The sequence below is a fragment of the Trichosurus vulpecula genome, chromosome 4 (assembly GCF_011100635.1).
Source record: "Trichosurus vulpecula isolate mTriVul1 chromosome 4, mTriVul1.pri, whole genome shotgun sequence".
NCBI classification, from domain to species: Eukaryota; Metazoa; Chordata; class Mammalia; order Diprotodontia; family Phalangeridae; genus Trichosurus; species Trichosurus vulpecula.
The window spans coordinates 20,076,256-20,093,818 of NC_050576.1; the positions used below are offsets into that span (position 1 = coordinate 20,076,256).

At 37.3% G+C, this 17,563-nt stretch overlaps 1 protein-coding gene across 4 annotated transcripts in view; it reads left to right on the forward strand.

Annotated features, from left to right (window-relative positions):
- LOC118846138 (cytochrome P450 2J2-like) overlaps window positions 1-12,992 on the forward strand; it is a 58,633-nt gene extending 45,641 nt beyond the window's left edge. For 2 of the 4 annotated variants that reach the window (XM_036754378.1, XM_036754377.1), the window contains exons 9-10: window positions 8,869-8,994; window positions 9,634-10,283. In XM_036754378.1, coding sequence (XP_036610273.1) covers window positions 8,869-8,994; window positions 9,634-9,848 — 341 coding nt within the window. In that variant the 3' untranslated portion in view covers window positions 9,849-10,283. Of the gene's footprint in view, window positions 1-8,868; window positions 10,284-11,765; window positions 11,803-12,890 lie in introns of those variants that run through there. The other 2 variants (XM_036754380.1, XM_036754379.1) reach the window with 2 other exon arrangements.
- The last annotated feature ends 4,571 nt before the right edge of the window (window positions 12,993-17,563 follow it).

Below are 17,563 nucleotides of genomic sequence, written 5' to 3' on the forward strand. Positions count from 1 at the left end.
TTGTAATTTGTTTGTATTTTGCTCTGAAGTTCAGTGTGTTGGCTTTTTCCCCTGAACTAAGTGAATGATGTCTGGATGCTGGATTAAAGTAAACTTGTGAACCCCTTAATGTTGCTTTCCTTAGTAAAGCAGATCAAAAGAATCTGGGATTTTGCGGGATGCTGGTAGCATGCTTGTTGTTGGGCTTGTGTTGGTCTGCTAGCCAGATTGTTGAAACACAGATTTTCTTCCTCCCCCTCTCCCTCTTTTCCCCAAGATGGCATGGAATCTGATATATCATCTTCATATGACTTTACATGAAACTTATTTACACAATAGTCACATTGTAAAGAATAATTATAACCAATGCAATGAATCATGAGAAAGAAGAAAAACAAACCATCAAACAAAAAAAAAACAAAAGCGTTAAAGAAGAAAAAAAAAAGGAGAGCAAATAATTTATCTCAATCTGCATTCAGACTCCAAAGTTCTTTCTCTGGATGTAGATAGCTCTCTCCATCATGAGTACTTTGGCATTATCTTTGAACATTGTATTGCTTAGAAGAGCCAAGTCTATCAAGATTAGTCATCACAGAATCAATCTATCTGTGTTCTCCTAGTTCTGCTCCACTTACTCAGCATTATATCATGTAGGTTTTTCTAGGTTACTATGAAGTCCATGTCTTCTCAATTTCTTACAGCACAATAGTACTCCATTACATTCATATACCACAACTTGTTTATACATTCCCCAATTGATGGGCATCCCCTTGATATCCAATTCTTTGCTACTGCAAAAAGAGCCACTGTAAATATTTTTGTAATATGTGTACCTTTCCCACTTGTGTGATCTCTTTGTTATATAGCCCTAGAAGTGCTATTGCACATTTTTATAGCCCTTTGGGCATATAGTTCCAAATCGCTCTCCAGTATGGCTGGATCATTTCAAAATGCCACCAACAATATAAAAGTGTTGCAATTTGCCAACATCCTCTCCAGTATTTATCATTTTCCTGTGTTGTCATGTTAGCCAATCTGACAGGAGAGATGTGGTACCTAAGTGTTGTTTTGATTTGCATTTCTCTCATCCATAGTGAATTATAGCATTTTTTCATATGCCTATAGATTTTCTTCCTCTGCAAAGTGCCTGGTCATATCCTTTGATTATTTCTCAATTAGGGAATGACTTGTACTCCTATAAATTAGACTCAGTTCTCTGTATATTTTAGAGATGAGGCCCTTATCAGAGACACTTCTTGTAAAGATTTTCTCTCAATTTTCTGCTTCACTCTTATTCTTTGTTGCCTTTCCTTTGTTTACATAAAAACTTTTCAGTTTAACATTATGAAAGTATTCTTTGCTCTCGCAAATTGCTTATAGTATAAACCTTTATTTCTAAATCATGAACCAATTTTGACTTTATTTTGAAAGACAGTGTAAGATATTGGTCTATGTCCAGTTTATGCCCTACCATTTTCCAATTTTCCCAGCAGTTTTTGTGAAATAGTGAATTCTTAGCCCAGAAGCTAGATTTTTTTGGGTTTATCAAAGAGTAGATAGCTGTAGTCATTGAGTACTGTGTCTTCTGTACCTATTCTATTCCATTGATCCACAACTCTGTTTCTTAGCCAGTACCAGATACTTTTGATGACTGCTGCTTTATACTACAGTTTAATATCTGATATGGCTAGACCACCTTCCCTAGAATTTATTTTTTTTAATTCCTTAGATATTCTGGACCTCTTGTTCTTCCAGAGGAATTTTGTTACTATTTTATCCAGCTCAGTAAAATAATGTTTGGTAGTTTGATTGATATAGTGCTGAATAAGTAAATTGATTTAGATAAAATTGTGCTTTTAATACATTAGCTCAGACTAACCACGAGCAACTGGTGTTTCTCCATTTATTTAGATCTGACTGTATTTGTGTGAAAAGTGTTTCATAATGATGTTGATATAGGCCCTGGGTTTGTCTTGGCAGGTAGACCCCCAAATATTTTATAGTGTCTACAGTAACTTTAAATGGAATTTCTCTCTCTATCTCTTGCTGTTGGACTTTGTTAGTGATGTATAGGAATGCCGAGAATTTACACGGGTTTATTTTATATCCTGCAAATTTGCTAAAGTTGTTTATTATTTCAAGTAGTTTTTTACTTGATTCTCTAGGATTCTCTAAATAAATCATCATATCATCTACAAAAAGTGATTAAGTTAGTTTCTTCTTTGCCTATTCTAATTCCTTTAATTTCTTTTGCTTTTCTTATTGCTACAGCTAACATTTCTAGTACCAAATTGAATAATAGGTTTGTAAATGGACATTCTTGTTTCAGTCCTCATCTTATTGGGAATGCATCTAGCTTATCCCCATTACAAATATTGCATCTTGATGGTTTTAGGTAGATGCTATTTATACTTTTAAGGAAGGCTCCATTTATTCCTATACTTTCTAGTATTTTTAGTAGGAATGGGTGTTGCATTTTGTCAAAGGCTTTTACTTTATCTATTGAAATGATCATATAATTTCTGCTAGATTTGTTGTTGATATGATCAATTATGCAGAGAATTTTCCTAATATTGAACCAGCCTTACATTCCTGGAATAAATCCTACCTGGTCATAGTGTATTATTCTCATAACAAATTGCTGCAATCTTTTTGCTAATATTTTATTTAAAATTTTTGTATCGGATGATGGCTGGAAAGCAGGGACTAGCATGAGCTCCTAGCTGAGTTCCTCCAAAAACCTATAAAAATGGCTGTGAATCAGTTCTAGAACTGTAGAACCCACAAAACAGCAGAGGGAAGCAGCGCTCCAGCCCAGGACAGCCTGGATGGTCTCTGGGTGAGGTCTATCCTACACGGAGCTGGGAGCTGGGAGCTGAGTGAAGCAGAGCCCAGTGTAAGTGACGTGGACCAACCAGACCAGGAGCTGGTGGGCAGGCCCTAGCACCCTGAATCAGTGAGCTGCGGCAGTTACCAGACTTCTCAACCCACAAACACCAAAGACAGTGGAGAAGGTTAGTGGGAAAAGCTGTGGGAGTGGAAGGAGTTCGCTGTTTGGCCACCGCCCCTGGGGCAGCAGACGTGGGGCAGCTACAGCTGGAGTTCCTTCCGACCCCAGGCCCACCTGATGGGAGGAATTAAGTGGCAAATCAGAGCAGCAGTGAAGAGCCTTCTGAAGATCTTAGTCCACTCTGGGTTGGGGGTTGTTGGGGAAGGAGGAGTGGTGGTGCGGCAGAGCTGACGCATCCCCACCAAACGTGGAACATAGAACTCTTTAGTCTACAAGCAGTCATACCCCACTGAAAAACTCAAGGATCAAGTTAGTTGGTTGGGAATATGGCTGGGCAACAGAAATGCACCCAGATTCAGTCTCAGACTTCGGATTCTTTCTTTGGTGACAAAGAAGACCAAAACATACAGCCAGAAGTCAACAAAGGCAAAGAGCCTACAACAGAAACCTCCAAGAAAAACATGAACTGGTCCCAGGCCATGGAAGAGCTCAGAAAGAATTTGGAAAAGCAAGTTAGAGAAGTAAAGGAAAAATTGGGAAGAGAAATGAGAAGGATGCGAGAAAAACATGAAAAACAAGTCAATGACTTGCTAAAGGAGACCCCAAAAAATACTGAAAAATACACTGAAGAAAACAACACCTTAAAAAGAGACTAACTCAAATGGCAAAAGAGCTCCAAAAAGCCAATGAGGAGAAGAATGCTTTGAAAGGCAGAATTAGCCAAATGGAAAAGGAGGTCCAAAAGACCACTGAAGAAAATACTACCTTAAAAATTAGATTGGAGCAAGTGGAAGCTAGTGACTTTATGAGAAATCAAGATATTATAAAACAGAACCAAAGGAATGAAAATGTGGAAGACAATGTGAAATATCTCATTGGAAAAACCACTGACCTGGAAAATAGATCCAGGAGAGATAATTTTAAAATTATTGGACTACCTGAAAGCCATGATCAAAAAAAGAGCCTTGATATCATCTTTCAAGAAATTATCAAGAAGAACTGCCCTGATATTCTAGAGCCACAGGGCAAAATAGAAATTGAAAGAATCCACAGATCACCTCCTCAAATGGATCCCAAAAAGAAATCTCCTAGGAATATTGTCACCAATTCCAGAGCTCCCAGATCAAGGAGAAAATACTGCAAGCAGCCAGAAAGAAACAATTTGAGTATTGTGGAAACCCAATCAGAATAATCCAAGATCTGGCAGCTTCTACATTAAGAGATCAAAGGGCTTGGAATACGATATTCTGGAGGTCAATGGAGCTAGGATTAAAACCTAGAATCACCTACCCAGCAAAACTGAGTATCATGCTCCAAGGCAAAATATGGATTTTCAATAAAGTAGAGGACTTTCAACCTTTCTCAGTGAAAAGACCAAAGCTGAATAGAAAATTTGACTTTCAAACACAAGAATCAAGAGAAGCATGAAAAGGTAATGAAGAAAAAGAACAAGAAAAAGAAATTGAAAGGGACTTACTAAAGTTGAACTGTTTTGTTTACATTCCTACATGGAATAATGACATGTATGATTCACAAGACCTCAGTATTAGGATAGCTGAAGGGAATATGCATATATATATATATATATATATATATATATATATATATATATATGCGTGTGTGTGTGTGTGTGTGTGTATGTGTGTGTGAATGTGTATGTATGTATATAAGTATGTGTGTGTATATATATATGTGTGTGTGAATGTGTATGTATGTATATAAGTATGTGTGTGTGTGTGTGTGTACATATATATATGTATATATATATATATATATATATATATATATATATATATATGGAGAGAGAGAGAGAGAGAGAGAGGGAGGGAGGGAGAGGGAGAGGGAGAGAGCGGACACAGGGTGAGTTGAAGATGAAGGGAAGATATCTAAAAGAAATAAAATCAAATTAAGGGATGAGAGAGGAATACATTGAGAGAGGGAAATAGGGAGAGATAGAATGCGGTGGATTATCTCACATAAAGGTGGCAAGAGGAAGCAGTTCTGTGGAAGTTGGGGAGAGGGCAGGTGAGGGGGGAATGAGTGAATCCCGCTCTCATTAGATTTGGCCTGAGGAGGGAATTCCATACATACTCAATTGGGTATCTTACCCCATAGGAAAAAAGAGGGAAAAAGATCAAAAAGGGGGTACGGGATGATGGGGGTGGAGGTAGTCAAAAGCAAACACTTTCAAAAGGGGACAGGGTCAAGGGAGAAAATTCAATAAAGGGGGATTGGTTGGAAAGGAGCAAAATATAGTTGGTCTTTCACAACATGAGTATAGTGGAAGGGTTATACATAATGATACAACATGTGGCCTATGTTGAATTGCTTGACTTCTTTGGGAGAGTGGGTTGGAAGGGAAGAAGGGAGAGAATTTGGAACTCAAAGTTTTAAAAGCAGATGTTCAAAAACACAAAAAAAAGTTTTTGCATGCAACTAGAAAATAAGATACACAGGCAATGGGGCATAGAAATTTATCTTGCCCTACAAGAAAGGAAGGGAAAGGGGGATGGGAGGGGAGTGGGGTGACAGAAGGGAGGGCTGACTGGGGAACAGGGCAACCAGAATATACAACATCTTGGAGTGGGGGGAAGGTTAGAAATGGGGAGAAAATTTGTAATTCAAACTCTTGTGAAAATCGATGCTGAAAACTAAAGATGTTAAATAAATAAATTTATTACAAAAAAAAACTAGAACTAGGACTTAAGTGAACTACTTTTTGATTTTTACATGTTTCTGTCATTCTCTATTTTTCTATTTGCCATTTCCTCCTTAGCTCCCAAACATTCTCTTTACTTGCCTTACTATTTGTACCTAGCTTTTATTTAGTGCTTTAATGTTTGAAAACATGTATCATCTTATTTGTATCATACATGTATCATCTTATCTGATCCTCACAAATCTGTAAGGTGGATTCCATTACTGTTCTGTCAGATAGTCAATAAACATTTATTCAGCACCTCCTATGTGCCAGGCACTGTGCTATGTGTTGGGGATACAAAAAGAGGCAAAAGACAGTTCCTGTTCTCAAGGAGATTAGAATCTAAAAGGGAAGATACTAGAATTAAGACGGGCTGAGAAAGGCCTCCTTTACATGGGATTTTAGCTGGGAAAAAGCCAGAGAAGCCAGGAGTCACAGATAAGAAAGGAGAATATTATAGGAATGGGAGGCAACCAGAGAAAATGCTGGGAACTGAGAGATGAAATGCTTGTTAGTAGAACAGCCAGGAGGACAGTGTCACAGGATCAGATTATATAGTGGGTATAAAAGGGTACAAAGATGAGAAAGGTAGGGGAACGCTGAGTTAACAGGCTTTTAATGCTCCTGGAAGCAACAGAAAGCCACTGGAGTTTGAATAGAGGAGTGACATGGTCAGACTTGTGTCTTAGGAAAATGACTTTAGTGGCTGAATGGAGAATGGATTAGAGGAGAGACTTGTGGCAAGCAGACCCAAAGATTGCAAATAATCCAGGTGTGAGGTGATGAGGGCCTGTACCAGAGTGGCAGCAGTGTATGAGAACTGAGAAATGCTGCAAAGGTGAAATCGACAGGCCTTAACAATAGCTTGGATATGAACGGTGAGAGATAGATAGAAATCCAGGATGTCACTTAGGTGTTGAGCCTGAGGGACTGGGGAGGATGGTGTTACCCTATACAGTAACAGGGAAGCTATGAGAGGGCAGTGAGGAAACTATTGTTGAGAGAGTTAAATGGCTTATCCAGATTTACATAGTGTCTGAGGCAGGATCCAAACTTAGGTCTTCCTGTTCAAGCCCAACACTGTGCCACTAACATAAAAATTCCCTTTCCTACATTTTATTCTTCTTTCTCCTTAGAAAGGTCTAACCTTTTATAATTTGTTACTTTAAGAAAATAAAAATGGCTCCCAAAATAAAAAAAAATCTAAAATTTTTGCATCAATATTCATTAGAGCAATTGGTCTATACTTTTCTTTCTCTGTTTTGGCTCTTCCTGGTTTGGATATTAGTACTATATTTGTGTCATAAAAAGATTTTGGCAGGACTCCTTCTTCACCTATTTTACCAAATAGTCTATAAAATACAGGAATTAATCGTTCTCTAAATGTTTGATAGAATTCACACATAAAAGCATCTGACCCTGGAGATATTTTCCTAGGGAGTTCATTGATGGCTTGCTCAATTTCTTTTTCTGAGATGGGGTTATTTAGGTAATTTACTTCCTCTTCTGTTAATTTGGGCAATTTATATTGTTGTAAATATTCATCCATTTCCCTTAGGTTGTCAAATTTATGGGCATACAATTGGGCAAAATAATTCCCAATTATTGTTTTAATGTCCTCTTCATTGGAAGTGAATTCACCCTTTTCATTTTTGATACTGGTAATTTGGTTTTCTTCTTTCTTGTTTTTAATCAAATTGACCAAAAGGTTTATCAATTTTGTTGAGTTTGTCAAAAAATAGCTCTTAGTTTTATTTATTTATTGAATATTTTTCTTGATTTCAATTTTATTAATTTCTCCTTTGATTTTCAGTATTTCTAATTTGGTATTTAATTGGGGATTTTCAATTTGTTCTTTTTCTAGCGTTTTCGGTTTCATGCCCAATTCATTGATCTCCTTTTTTTTCTATTTTACTCATGGAAGCATTTAGAGATATAAAACCTTCCCTAAGAACTGCTTTTGCTGCATCCCATAAGTTTTGGTATGTTGTCTCATTATTGTCATTCTCTTGAGTGAAGTTATTGATTGTTTCTATGATTTGTTCCTTGGCCCACTCATTCTTTACAATTAGATTGTTTAGTTTCCAATTCATTTTTAGTTGATTTTTCCATTGTTCTTAATTAGAAATATTTTATTGCATCATGATCTGAGAAGGATGCTTTGACTACTTCTGCCTTTCTGCACTGGATTGTGAGGTTTTTATGCCCTGGTACATTGTCAATTTTTCAGTATGTGCCATGTACCACTGGAGAAAAAATTATATACCTTTTTATCCCCATTAATTGTTCTCCAGAGGTATATCATATCTGCCTTTTCTAAAATGCTATCCACTCCTTAACTTCTTTCTTGTTTATTTTGAGGTTAGATTTATCAAGTTCAGAAAGGGGGAAGTTGAGGTTCCCCACTAGTATAGTTTTGCTATTTCTTCCTTTAACTCCCTTAACTTCTCCTCTAAGAATTTGCATGCTATACTACTTGGTACACATATGTTTGATAATGATATCACTTCATTTTTGTGGTGCCTTTTAGCAGGATGTAGTGTCCTTCCTTGTCACTTTTAATTAGATCTGTCTTCACTTTTGCTTTGTCTGAGACTAGGATTGCTATGCCCACTTTTTTACTTTAGCTGAAGCACAATATATTCCACTTTTACCTTTACCCCATGTGTATCTCACTGTTTCAGATGTGTTTCTTGTGAACAGCATATTGTAGGATTATGGTTTTTAGTCCATTGTGCTATCCACTTCCATTTTATGGGAGAGTTCATTCCATTCACATTCACAGTTATGATTATTATCTGTGTCTTTTTCTCCATCCTATTTCCACCCTATTTATGCTTATATTTCTCCCTTCTCCCTTCCACTCCTCAACAGAGTTTTGCTTTTGACCTCTGCCTTCCTTAGTTTACCCTCCCTCTTGATTCCCCTCCCTTATCTTACCTTTTTCCCCTTGCTAATTCTTCCCTCCCTTCTGACCACCCCCTCCCTTTTCTTTCCCCTTTCCCCTCCTACTGCCTGTAGGACAAGTTTGATTTCTACAATGAATAGCCTTAAGGTCCATCCCTGTGTTAGGATGCAGACCCAGGCCCTGGGGACCCCCTACCCATCCCCTACACCAATCTACTACATGTGCCAAGCATTAGTGAGTTGTCTCCTTTCTCCTCTCCTTGCCTTTCAGGAAGGAGGGTCTGCCTGGGAGAACAACTGGCTCGGACTGAGCTCTTCCTTTTCTTCACTTGCCTGCTCCAGAACTTCACATTCCAGGCTCCCCCAAACACCCAGCTGAGCCTGAACTTCCGACATGGTATAACCCTCTCTCCTGCCTCATACCAAATCTGTGCCCTTCCTCGAGTTATGTAGGCCAACCTAGGCCTGTAGGGTGACCTGCCAAGGGGGTCATGGGGAAGGCATCTTCACCCCCCAAGGTCACCAGCTCTGCCTTTTGTAGCTTAAATGGGGAAAGGGAGAGAAGTCAAAGAGGCGGGAAGAGAGAGACAAAGGTAGGGTATCTGTGGTGCAATCCTAAGTTTTCTGCTCTGAAGAACCATTAATGCCATCAAAAGGAAAACACAAGGAGTCCTTATTGAACTTGGAGTCCAAGGACCTGGATTCAGTTTCCAGCCCTGACACTACGTGGGTAACCTTGGACAAGTCACTTGAACTTCTGCCTCAGATTCTACATCTAAAACAAGGAGAAGGATCCCTAAGGTCCTCTCCAGCTCAAAATCTAAAACCTTGTGATGCCATGAAGAGAGAAGCAATGCTTTTCCTCCCTTGCCTGAAGCAGTAGGTTCAGATTTATTTTTTGTTTGTTCAGTAAATTATTTGTTTCTCTCCTGATTTTATAAATTACATAATGAGTGTCATTTTAAGGAAGGGTTATGGGATGAGTTACAGGAGGCATTCACAGGTTGATGAGGACAATCCTTTAAAATTCTTGTAGATTTACAACTCCTTGTGGGCAGAAACTCTTATGTCTTTGGATCCACAATATCCAGCCCAGTGCCTGATGTGGAGAAAAAAGCAGTAAATATTGCTGATTGTTTCCTCGGTAATCCACTCACTTTAAAATTCGTTATTTCCTTTGACTTTCACAGTGTGAAATATTTATCAGTTCATGAGCTGGGTTCCTCATTCCTATTAAAAGTCTTGCTATAGATGATAAATCATAATCACTCCACTATCCATTATAGTCACTAATATAACCATACATAAATACATAATTAATTAATTAATTACAGGAGATAGGAATGCCTATGCATACAACATTGCTAATCTGTTAAAGTTCCCTCTTCCTGTAAAGGTTCCCTGTTCTTTTCAGAGATGCTTACACAAGGTAGATTTCCATGCTGATAAAGGAAACTTTTGTAATACCCCAGCCAATCAGAAAGTTGCAAAGGCAGATGTGAATCGATGTGCTCAGTGTTCCTCATTTATCATTTTCGCTTCTCTTTCTAGTGTTCTTCCATTATACCTATTAAAATCCTCTGTGAATTCACAATGAGGCCCTTGTACCAAATGAGGTGGTCTCATACCCATTTCATTGGTAAATTTCTAGCCATTGCTAATAAACCACATCATGTTCGAAACTCATTTGCTTCAGTTACTCTTATTTACAGATTGTAATCATGACCACATCAACCCCCTACAGTGAGTAGAGAAAGGCCCAGTTTACAAATGGGGAAAGGAAAAGGAGTTTACTAAACCAAAGTCTTAAAATTAAAATTAAAAAAAATCCTTAGAAAGGAGATGATGACAACAATTTCTGCCAGTCTTTAGAGGCAGAACCAAAATTCCCAGTCCAAAGTCACTTCAAATTTCTCTGAATAACTTTTCACTTCAGTTCAGTTCAGTTCAGTTCAGTAAATAGAGTTCAATTCTACAAGTATTGATTAAGCGTGTGATGAGCATCAAAATCAGAAATGGAAAACAGTTCATTGTGTTGGTTCTCTGTATCACACCTTAGACAGTAGTCTACCAAATGCGGTCTATGTCTCCTGAGGGCTCCCTTACATCACCATTTGGGACACAGAAAAAAAAATTGGGACTTCCAATTATTTTTATTTTTACTTAAATTGTAAAAAGGAATTAAGTTTTCCAATATTTAAAATAAGAATCGATTCTGAGAGGTAACTTCCTCCTTTGGTACACAAGCCATGCTTAGGGCTGAGCTGGAATCACAAAACACATGAGGAGGTAATAGTCAAGCTATCATAGGCTCATTTGCTTTCTGTATTATTCATTTCCTCGAGTCAAGCATTTATTAAGCACCTACTATATGCATTCATACCTTCTACTGTGCTAAGTGCTGTGAAGGATTCTCCTGAACTTGTTTTTTTTTTTTTTGAGTTGCCATATTTTCCAGTAATACTGGACCCAGAGTATGCAGGAGGCCCCAAATGTGTCAAGGATGAATCCCCCTGAGGTGACTTAATTTGTTGTTTGTATCTCAAGCTGAACACCCTGCATGTCCTTGGGAATCAAGACAGATGCCAGTCAATCTGCACTAGGCTGAGGAAATACTTATGCAGCTGGGACCCTAGATGATAAGCAGACCATCATATCTTCATGGTCTAGCAACTCCCAAGAGGAAAGAATGTTGCTTTTGCTCATCCCCTTAGGGATGGGTTTGGTCCTTTTCACATCTTTTCTCCTCTCATGCCAAACCTCTTTGGGTAGAGATTGTTGTTAACTCCTCCTCTTTTTGTTGTACTGTCATAAATATGCAAACTTCTGTATGGATTGTGAATTCTTTGGGTTCTACAAATATGGTCATTTCTCTTGTAATAAATCTAGTTGCAGTTCGATGTTTCATGGATTTGTTATATTGTTTTGGATTAACAATAAATGGTGACAATGGTGGAATATGATGAGAGAAAGTGAATCAGATTCCCAAGGTGCTTCAGATTCAGGGCTAAGTAGTGGCATGTATTTTTTTGTTTCTATCTTTGTTTCTCTTTTGTTTGTTTGTTTTGTTTTGTTTTTTAATGGTGCCCAACAGCATCTCTGGTTTGGAGAGTTTCACTTTTCCACTTATATCTCAGACTCCTCTGTTTTGGTTGACTTCCTTATTAGGAGAGAAATCAAGTTATTTGCACCTGAGGAGAGAAAAGTAAGTTCTTTGTTTATTTTATTTATTTTTTCCTTTTTGCTTTCTTGTTTTGTTTTATTTTTAATGGATATCCTAGCTGAAGCAGATTTGAAAGGCAAATTGGGATAATTGGGCTGAATGATGATAATGGTTATCCTAGCTCAGAAAAGATTGGGTTTGGGTGTCATTACTGAAACACTCTGCCAAAGAGGGCCATGAGAGGAGCTGTTTTTCTGGGGTTGTTTGACCCAAGGGATTTCAAAGAAGGCTAAGTTATACTACCCTGTGTCTAGTGGTAGCCAGTAGAAGATTAGTGGAAAAACAGCTCGATAAAACTAAGAGCTGTGGTTCTCATTGATAAAATTATATATATATACATATATATATATATACATATATATATATACATATATATACATATATATATATATGTTGAACATAAAATTTTAGGGTCATTTGCTTACTGTTATTTGTTTTTCTCTGTGTGAATGTTCCCCATGGGTACTAAAGTGTCCAAAGATAGCTTTGTCCACCCTAAGGGGAATCCATGGTCCAAATGCTATAGCTATATGCCCTGAATTGGCAGGGAGATCAAATATACAAACTTCTAAGTGTAGGCTAACAAAGGATTTTCAGCACTCTTTAAAGGGCTTTCAAACATCTCTCACCCCTTATTATTTAAGGGAAAAGAACTGAACATTTTTGATGGTGGATAATAAAGCATATGTAGATTTGTGTGTGTGGCTGTATGGGTGACATCATATAACTTTTTGATCCACCATTCAAGAGAAATTGCACAAGCTACTGTGATCCTCAATTGTCACTGGCGGCGATCTGTATCTGGGAAAAAGCTGAGAGGACAACCTTGGTATAGCCTAAAATTGGATATTTCTGGTTTAGTTTCCCCACTGTATAATTTCCTTTAGAACAACCTGTTCCTTAGTCTGGCAATAAGGTGGAATTGTGACAGCATGATTCAGGTTGTCTACTGTGCCACTTACATAAAGTCAAACAGAGCTAAGGATGTTTTACCCTGCCCTATATATGTTGAGTCATCAACGACCAGTTTGATATTGCTATAATCATTTTTCTGGTTTTTCCTTTTACAGAAAATTTCTATAATCAGAGCAAGTGGTCAGAAGAAGATATGAGCACAATGCATGGATATTTTCACTCTAAATATGTAGTCATTCCACATTCCAAACAACTAACTAAATTAGTAGTCATGCTTGTCACCTGCCTGCTAATGCTTACATAGTCATGTGTAAGAATAAATTGCTGAAATTCTTTACGAATGATACACGAATAACTGGACAAAGGTAAAACAGTCTTGTGAAGAAAAAAGAAAATTAACACAATATTAAATCATTATCCACTAGACTAAGGATGGGGTACAAAATGTATGTCTGTATGTAAAATCTGAGCTATTCATCCTAGAATGTCTTTTCTATATCCTATCCTAAACAACTTAGAAAATGAATATTTAGCTTGGTCATCTGCTTGTTGATATACATGTGTGTAATATATATATACACACACATGTAGCCATGTGTATGTGTGTAAATTAAGATTCTTAAGATTTCCAGGAGCAGAGATGAAGGAGTAAGCAGTTACTCACTCTCATTCTCCCTTACTTCCCCTAAAGAACCCAGAAAATGGTGCCCCAGGAAGAATCCTGGAGCAGTGGAACCAGAAGAAAAATGGGGTAGGGCAGTTTTTTAGATGGGGAGGTTAGGGGGATTAACAGGAAAGGTCACTTTTCCTGCAGCTGAGGGGAACCAGTAGAGGAAGGGATGCGTCCCAGAAAGCAAACAGTAAGCCCAACCTCAGTGGAACAGGTGGAGATCCTGAGCCCCAGGAAAGGGGAGCCAGCAAGCACCAACACCTGCACCCCCACGTGCCTTTGCAAAGCCAGGGTTATTGACAGACACCAGCAGGGATGGACATCCAACAGCAGCTGAGCCTACCGATGCTATGGTGCAGCCCTTGGGGAGGAGATCTCCAGTAGGCAGACTTGCCCTCCCCCACACCTCACACAAAGCTTCAGTGTAACCACAGGGAAACACAGAAAGACCTCAACTGGCCTCGGCCCATACCAGACAGCTCCAGCTCAGCCCCAGGTAAGTTACAGCATTATATAGCTTCCAGCTGCCAGAACCAGGGGCCCCATCACATAAAGCCAGTAATCAGGCCCCTAGCACTCAGCACAAGAATCATGGGGCAGAGCTGGTTTATGGGGAAAAAATAAAATAAAATCGATGAACCTGTGGTTAATTTGATTAAAAAAGAAGAAAATCAAATTACCAGTACCAAAAATGAAAAGGGTGAATTCATCACCAATAAAGAGGAAATTAAGACAATAATTAGGAATTATTTTACCTAACTGTATACCATTGATTTTGACAATCTTAGTGAAACGGAGGAATATTTACAAAGAAAATAACAAGTGAATTGCCAAGATTAACAGAAGAGGAAATAAAATACCTAAATAACCTCCTATCAGAAAAAGAAATTGAACAAGCCATCAATGAACTCCTTAGGAAAAAATCTCCAGGGCCAGATGGATGTACGAGTGAATTCTATCAAACATTTGAAGAAAAATGAATTCTAATAGTATGTAGGCTATCTGGGAAAATTGTAAAAAGGAGGATTCCTGCCAAATTATTTTTATGATACAAATATGGTACTGATATCTAAACTTTGAAAAGTCAAAAGAGAGAAAGAAAATTATAGACCAAATTCCCTAATGCATATAAATGCAAAAATTAATATATATATATATATATATATATATATATATATATATATATATATATATATATATAAACAAAATATTATAGCAACCTATCATGAGAATAATACCCTTTGATCAGGTAGGATTTATATCAGGAATTCAGAGTTGGTTCAATATCAGGAAAACTATCTGCATAGTTGATTATATCAACAACAAAACTAACAGAAACCATATGATTATTTCAAAAGATGCAGAAAACCGTTAAACAAAATACAACACCCATTCCTAATAAAAACTCTAGGGAGAATAAGAATAAATGGAGCCTTCCACAAAATGATAAGTGGCATCAGCAAACATTATATGTAATAAAGATAAGGTAGATGCATTTCCAATCAGATTATGGGTGAAACAAGGATGTACATTATCACCAGTCATTCAACATGGCTAGAAACATTAGCTTTAGCAATAAGAAAAGAAAAAATAAATTGAAGGAATTAGATTAGCAAAGAAAAAACTAAGTTATGCCTCTTCGCAGATGATATGGTGATATACTTGGAGAATCCTAGAGAATCAAGTAAAAAACTACTTGAAATGATAAACAACTTTAGCAAAGTTGCAGGATATAAAATAAAACCACATAAATCATCGGCATTTCTATATGTTACAAACAAAGCCCAACAGCAGGAGTTAGATAGAGAAGTGCCATTTAAAGTTACTGAAAACATTATAAATATTTGGGAGTCTATCTGCCAAAACAAACCCAGGAACTATAAGAACACAACTACAAAACACTTTTCATGTAAATAAAGTCAGATCTAAATAATTGGAAAAAGAACAGTTGCTAGTGAGTAGGCAGAGCAAATATAATAAAAATGACAATTCTGCCTAAATTAATGGCAGTCAGTGTAATACCAATCAAACTACCAAAACACTATCTTCTCTAGCTAGAAAAAAAAATCACAAAATTCATCTGGAAGAACAAAAGGTCCAGAATATCAAGGGAATTAATGAAAAGAAATGCTAGGGAAAGTGGCCTAGCCATACCAGATCTTAAATTGTATCATAAAGCAGCAGTCATCAAAACTACTTGATACTGGCTAAGAAACAGAGAGGAAGTTCAGTGAAATAGGTTAGGTGCACAATACATACTAGTCAATGACTATAGTAATATACTGTTTGACAAACCCAAAGACTCCAGCTTCTGGGATAAGAACTTACTATTTGACAAAAACTGCTGGAAAAAAACTAGAAAATAGTATAGCAGAAACTGGGCATAGACCAACATCTGACACTATATACCAAAATAAAGTCCAAATGGGTACATGATTTAGATACAAAGGTGGATACTATAAGTAAATTAAGGGAGCGTGGAATAGTTTACCTGTCATATTTATGGAGAATGGAAAATTTATGGCCAAATGAGATAGAGTACATTACAAAATGCAAAATGGATAATTTTGGTTACATTAAATTGAAAAGTTTTTGCACAATCAATTTTCTCCAGTGAACTTTACCAGATTTTCATTCACCTCTTTAACTTCTTTCTTGTATATTTTGTTTTTTGTTAGATTTACCTAGTTCTGAGAAGGGAAGGTTGAGGTACTCCACTAGTACAGTTTTATTAATTATTTCCTTCTGTAACTCATTCAACTTCTTCAAGAAATTAGATGCTATACTATTTAGTACATATTTGTTTAGTATTGCTATTACTTCATTGTCTATGGTACCTTTTAGCAAGATATGGTTTCTTTATCTCTTTTAATTAGATCTATTTTTGCTTTTGCTGTATCTGAGATCACCATTGCTACCCCTACTTTCCTGCTTCAGCTTAAGCATAAGAGATTCTGCTCCAGCCCCTTACCTTTACCCTCGTGCATCTCTCTGCTTCAAATGTGTTTCTTGTAAGCAACATATTGCAGGATTCTGGTTTTTAATCCATTCTGCTATCCACTTCCACTTTATGGATAAGTTCATCCCATTCCCATTTATGATAACTGTGTATTTCCCTCCATGTTATTTTTCATTTGCCTATTCTCTCTTATCCTCTCACCCTTTCCTTCCTCCCAAGTGTTTTACTTTTGATCACTGCCTTCCCAATAATCTATTCTTTTTTATGTCTCCCCTTCTCCTTCTATTATCCCCATCCCTTTTTACTTCCTTATAGGGTAAGATAAATTTCTATATCCAACTTAGTGTGTATGTTACTCCCTCTCTGAGCCAGTTCTGATGAGAGTAAGGTTTTAGCTTTTCCTGCAATCCCTCTCATGTTTCTCTCCATTGTAGTAGCTTTTTCATGCCTCTTTTATTGGGATAATTTATCCCACCCAATCTTGCCCCAACTGCTTCCGTTGCAATATTCTTTCTCACATCATTTATTTTGGTTTTGCATAGAGTCATTACTTTCCACTTCTTCAATTCTAATTTTTAACGAATTATTTTCTTCAATGAGCTTCTGTACTTTCTTTTCCATTTTGGCCAATTCTATTTTTAGAGATTTATTTTCCTTGTTAATTTTATATACCTTTTTCTGTGCTATTGATTCTTTTCTCGTGATTCTCTCACATTAGCCTATTTCTTTCCCTACTATATGACAGGCACTATGTCACACACTGGTAAACATTGTTGCTGTCTTCAAGGAGCTTACATTCTAGATGGGCAAAACAGGTCACAACTATGTACATATAAGATTTATACAAAGTAAATAGGGGGCAATCTCTGAGAAAAATGCACTGGCATCTGGTGTGGGGATGGGGTGCCAAGTCAGGAAAGAGCCTCTGTACAAAGACTGTGATTTGAACTGATACTTGCAGGAAACCAAAGAAACCAAGAGGTGGAGAAAGGGCATCTCTGGCAAGAGAAACAGATAGGGCAAAGTCCAGAAGTTTGCAGCTTGTTTGTGTGTGCCTGGTTAAGCAAATGTATGAATGAGGTTATCTAGTTTCACTTAACTGACCCTCACACAAAAGCTTTCCTGCCAAGAAACCACAAATTAAAAAATATACCTAAGCTGTGATTTACCAGTAAACCACCTGAAAACAGCCAAGTTGA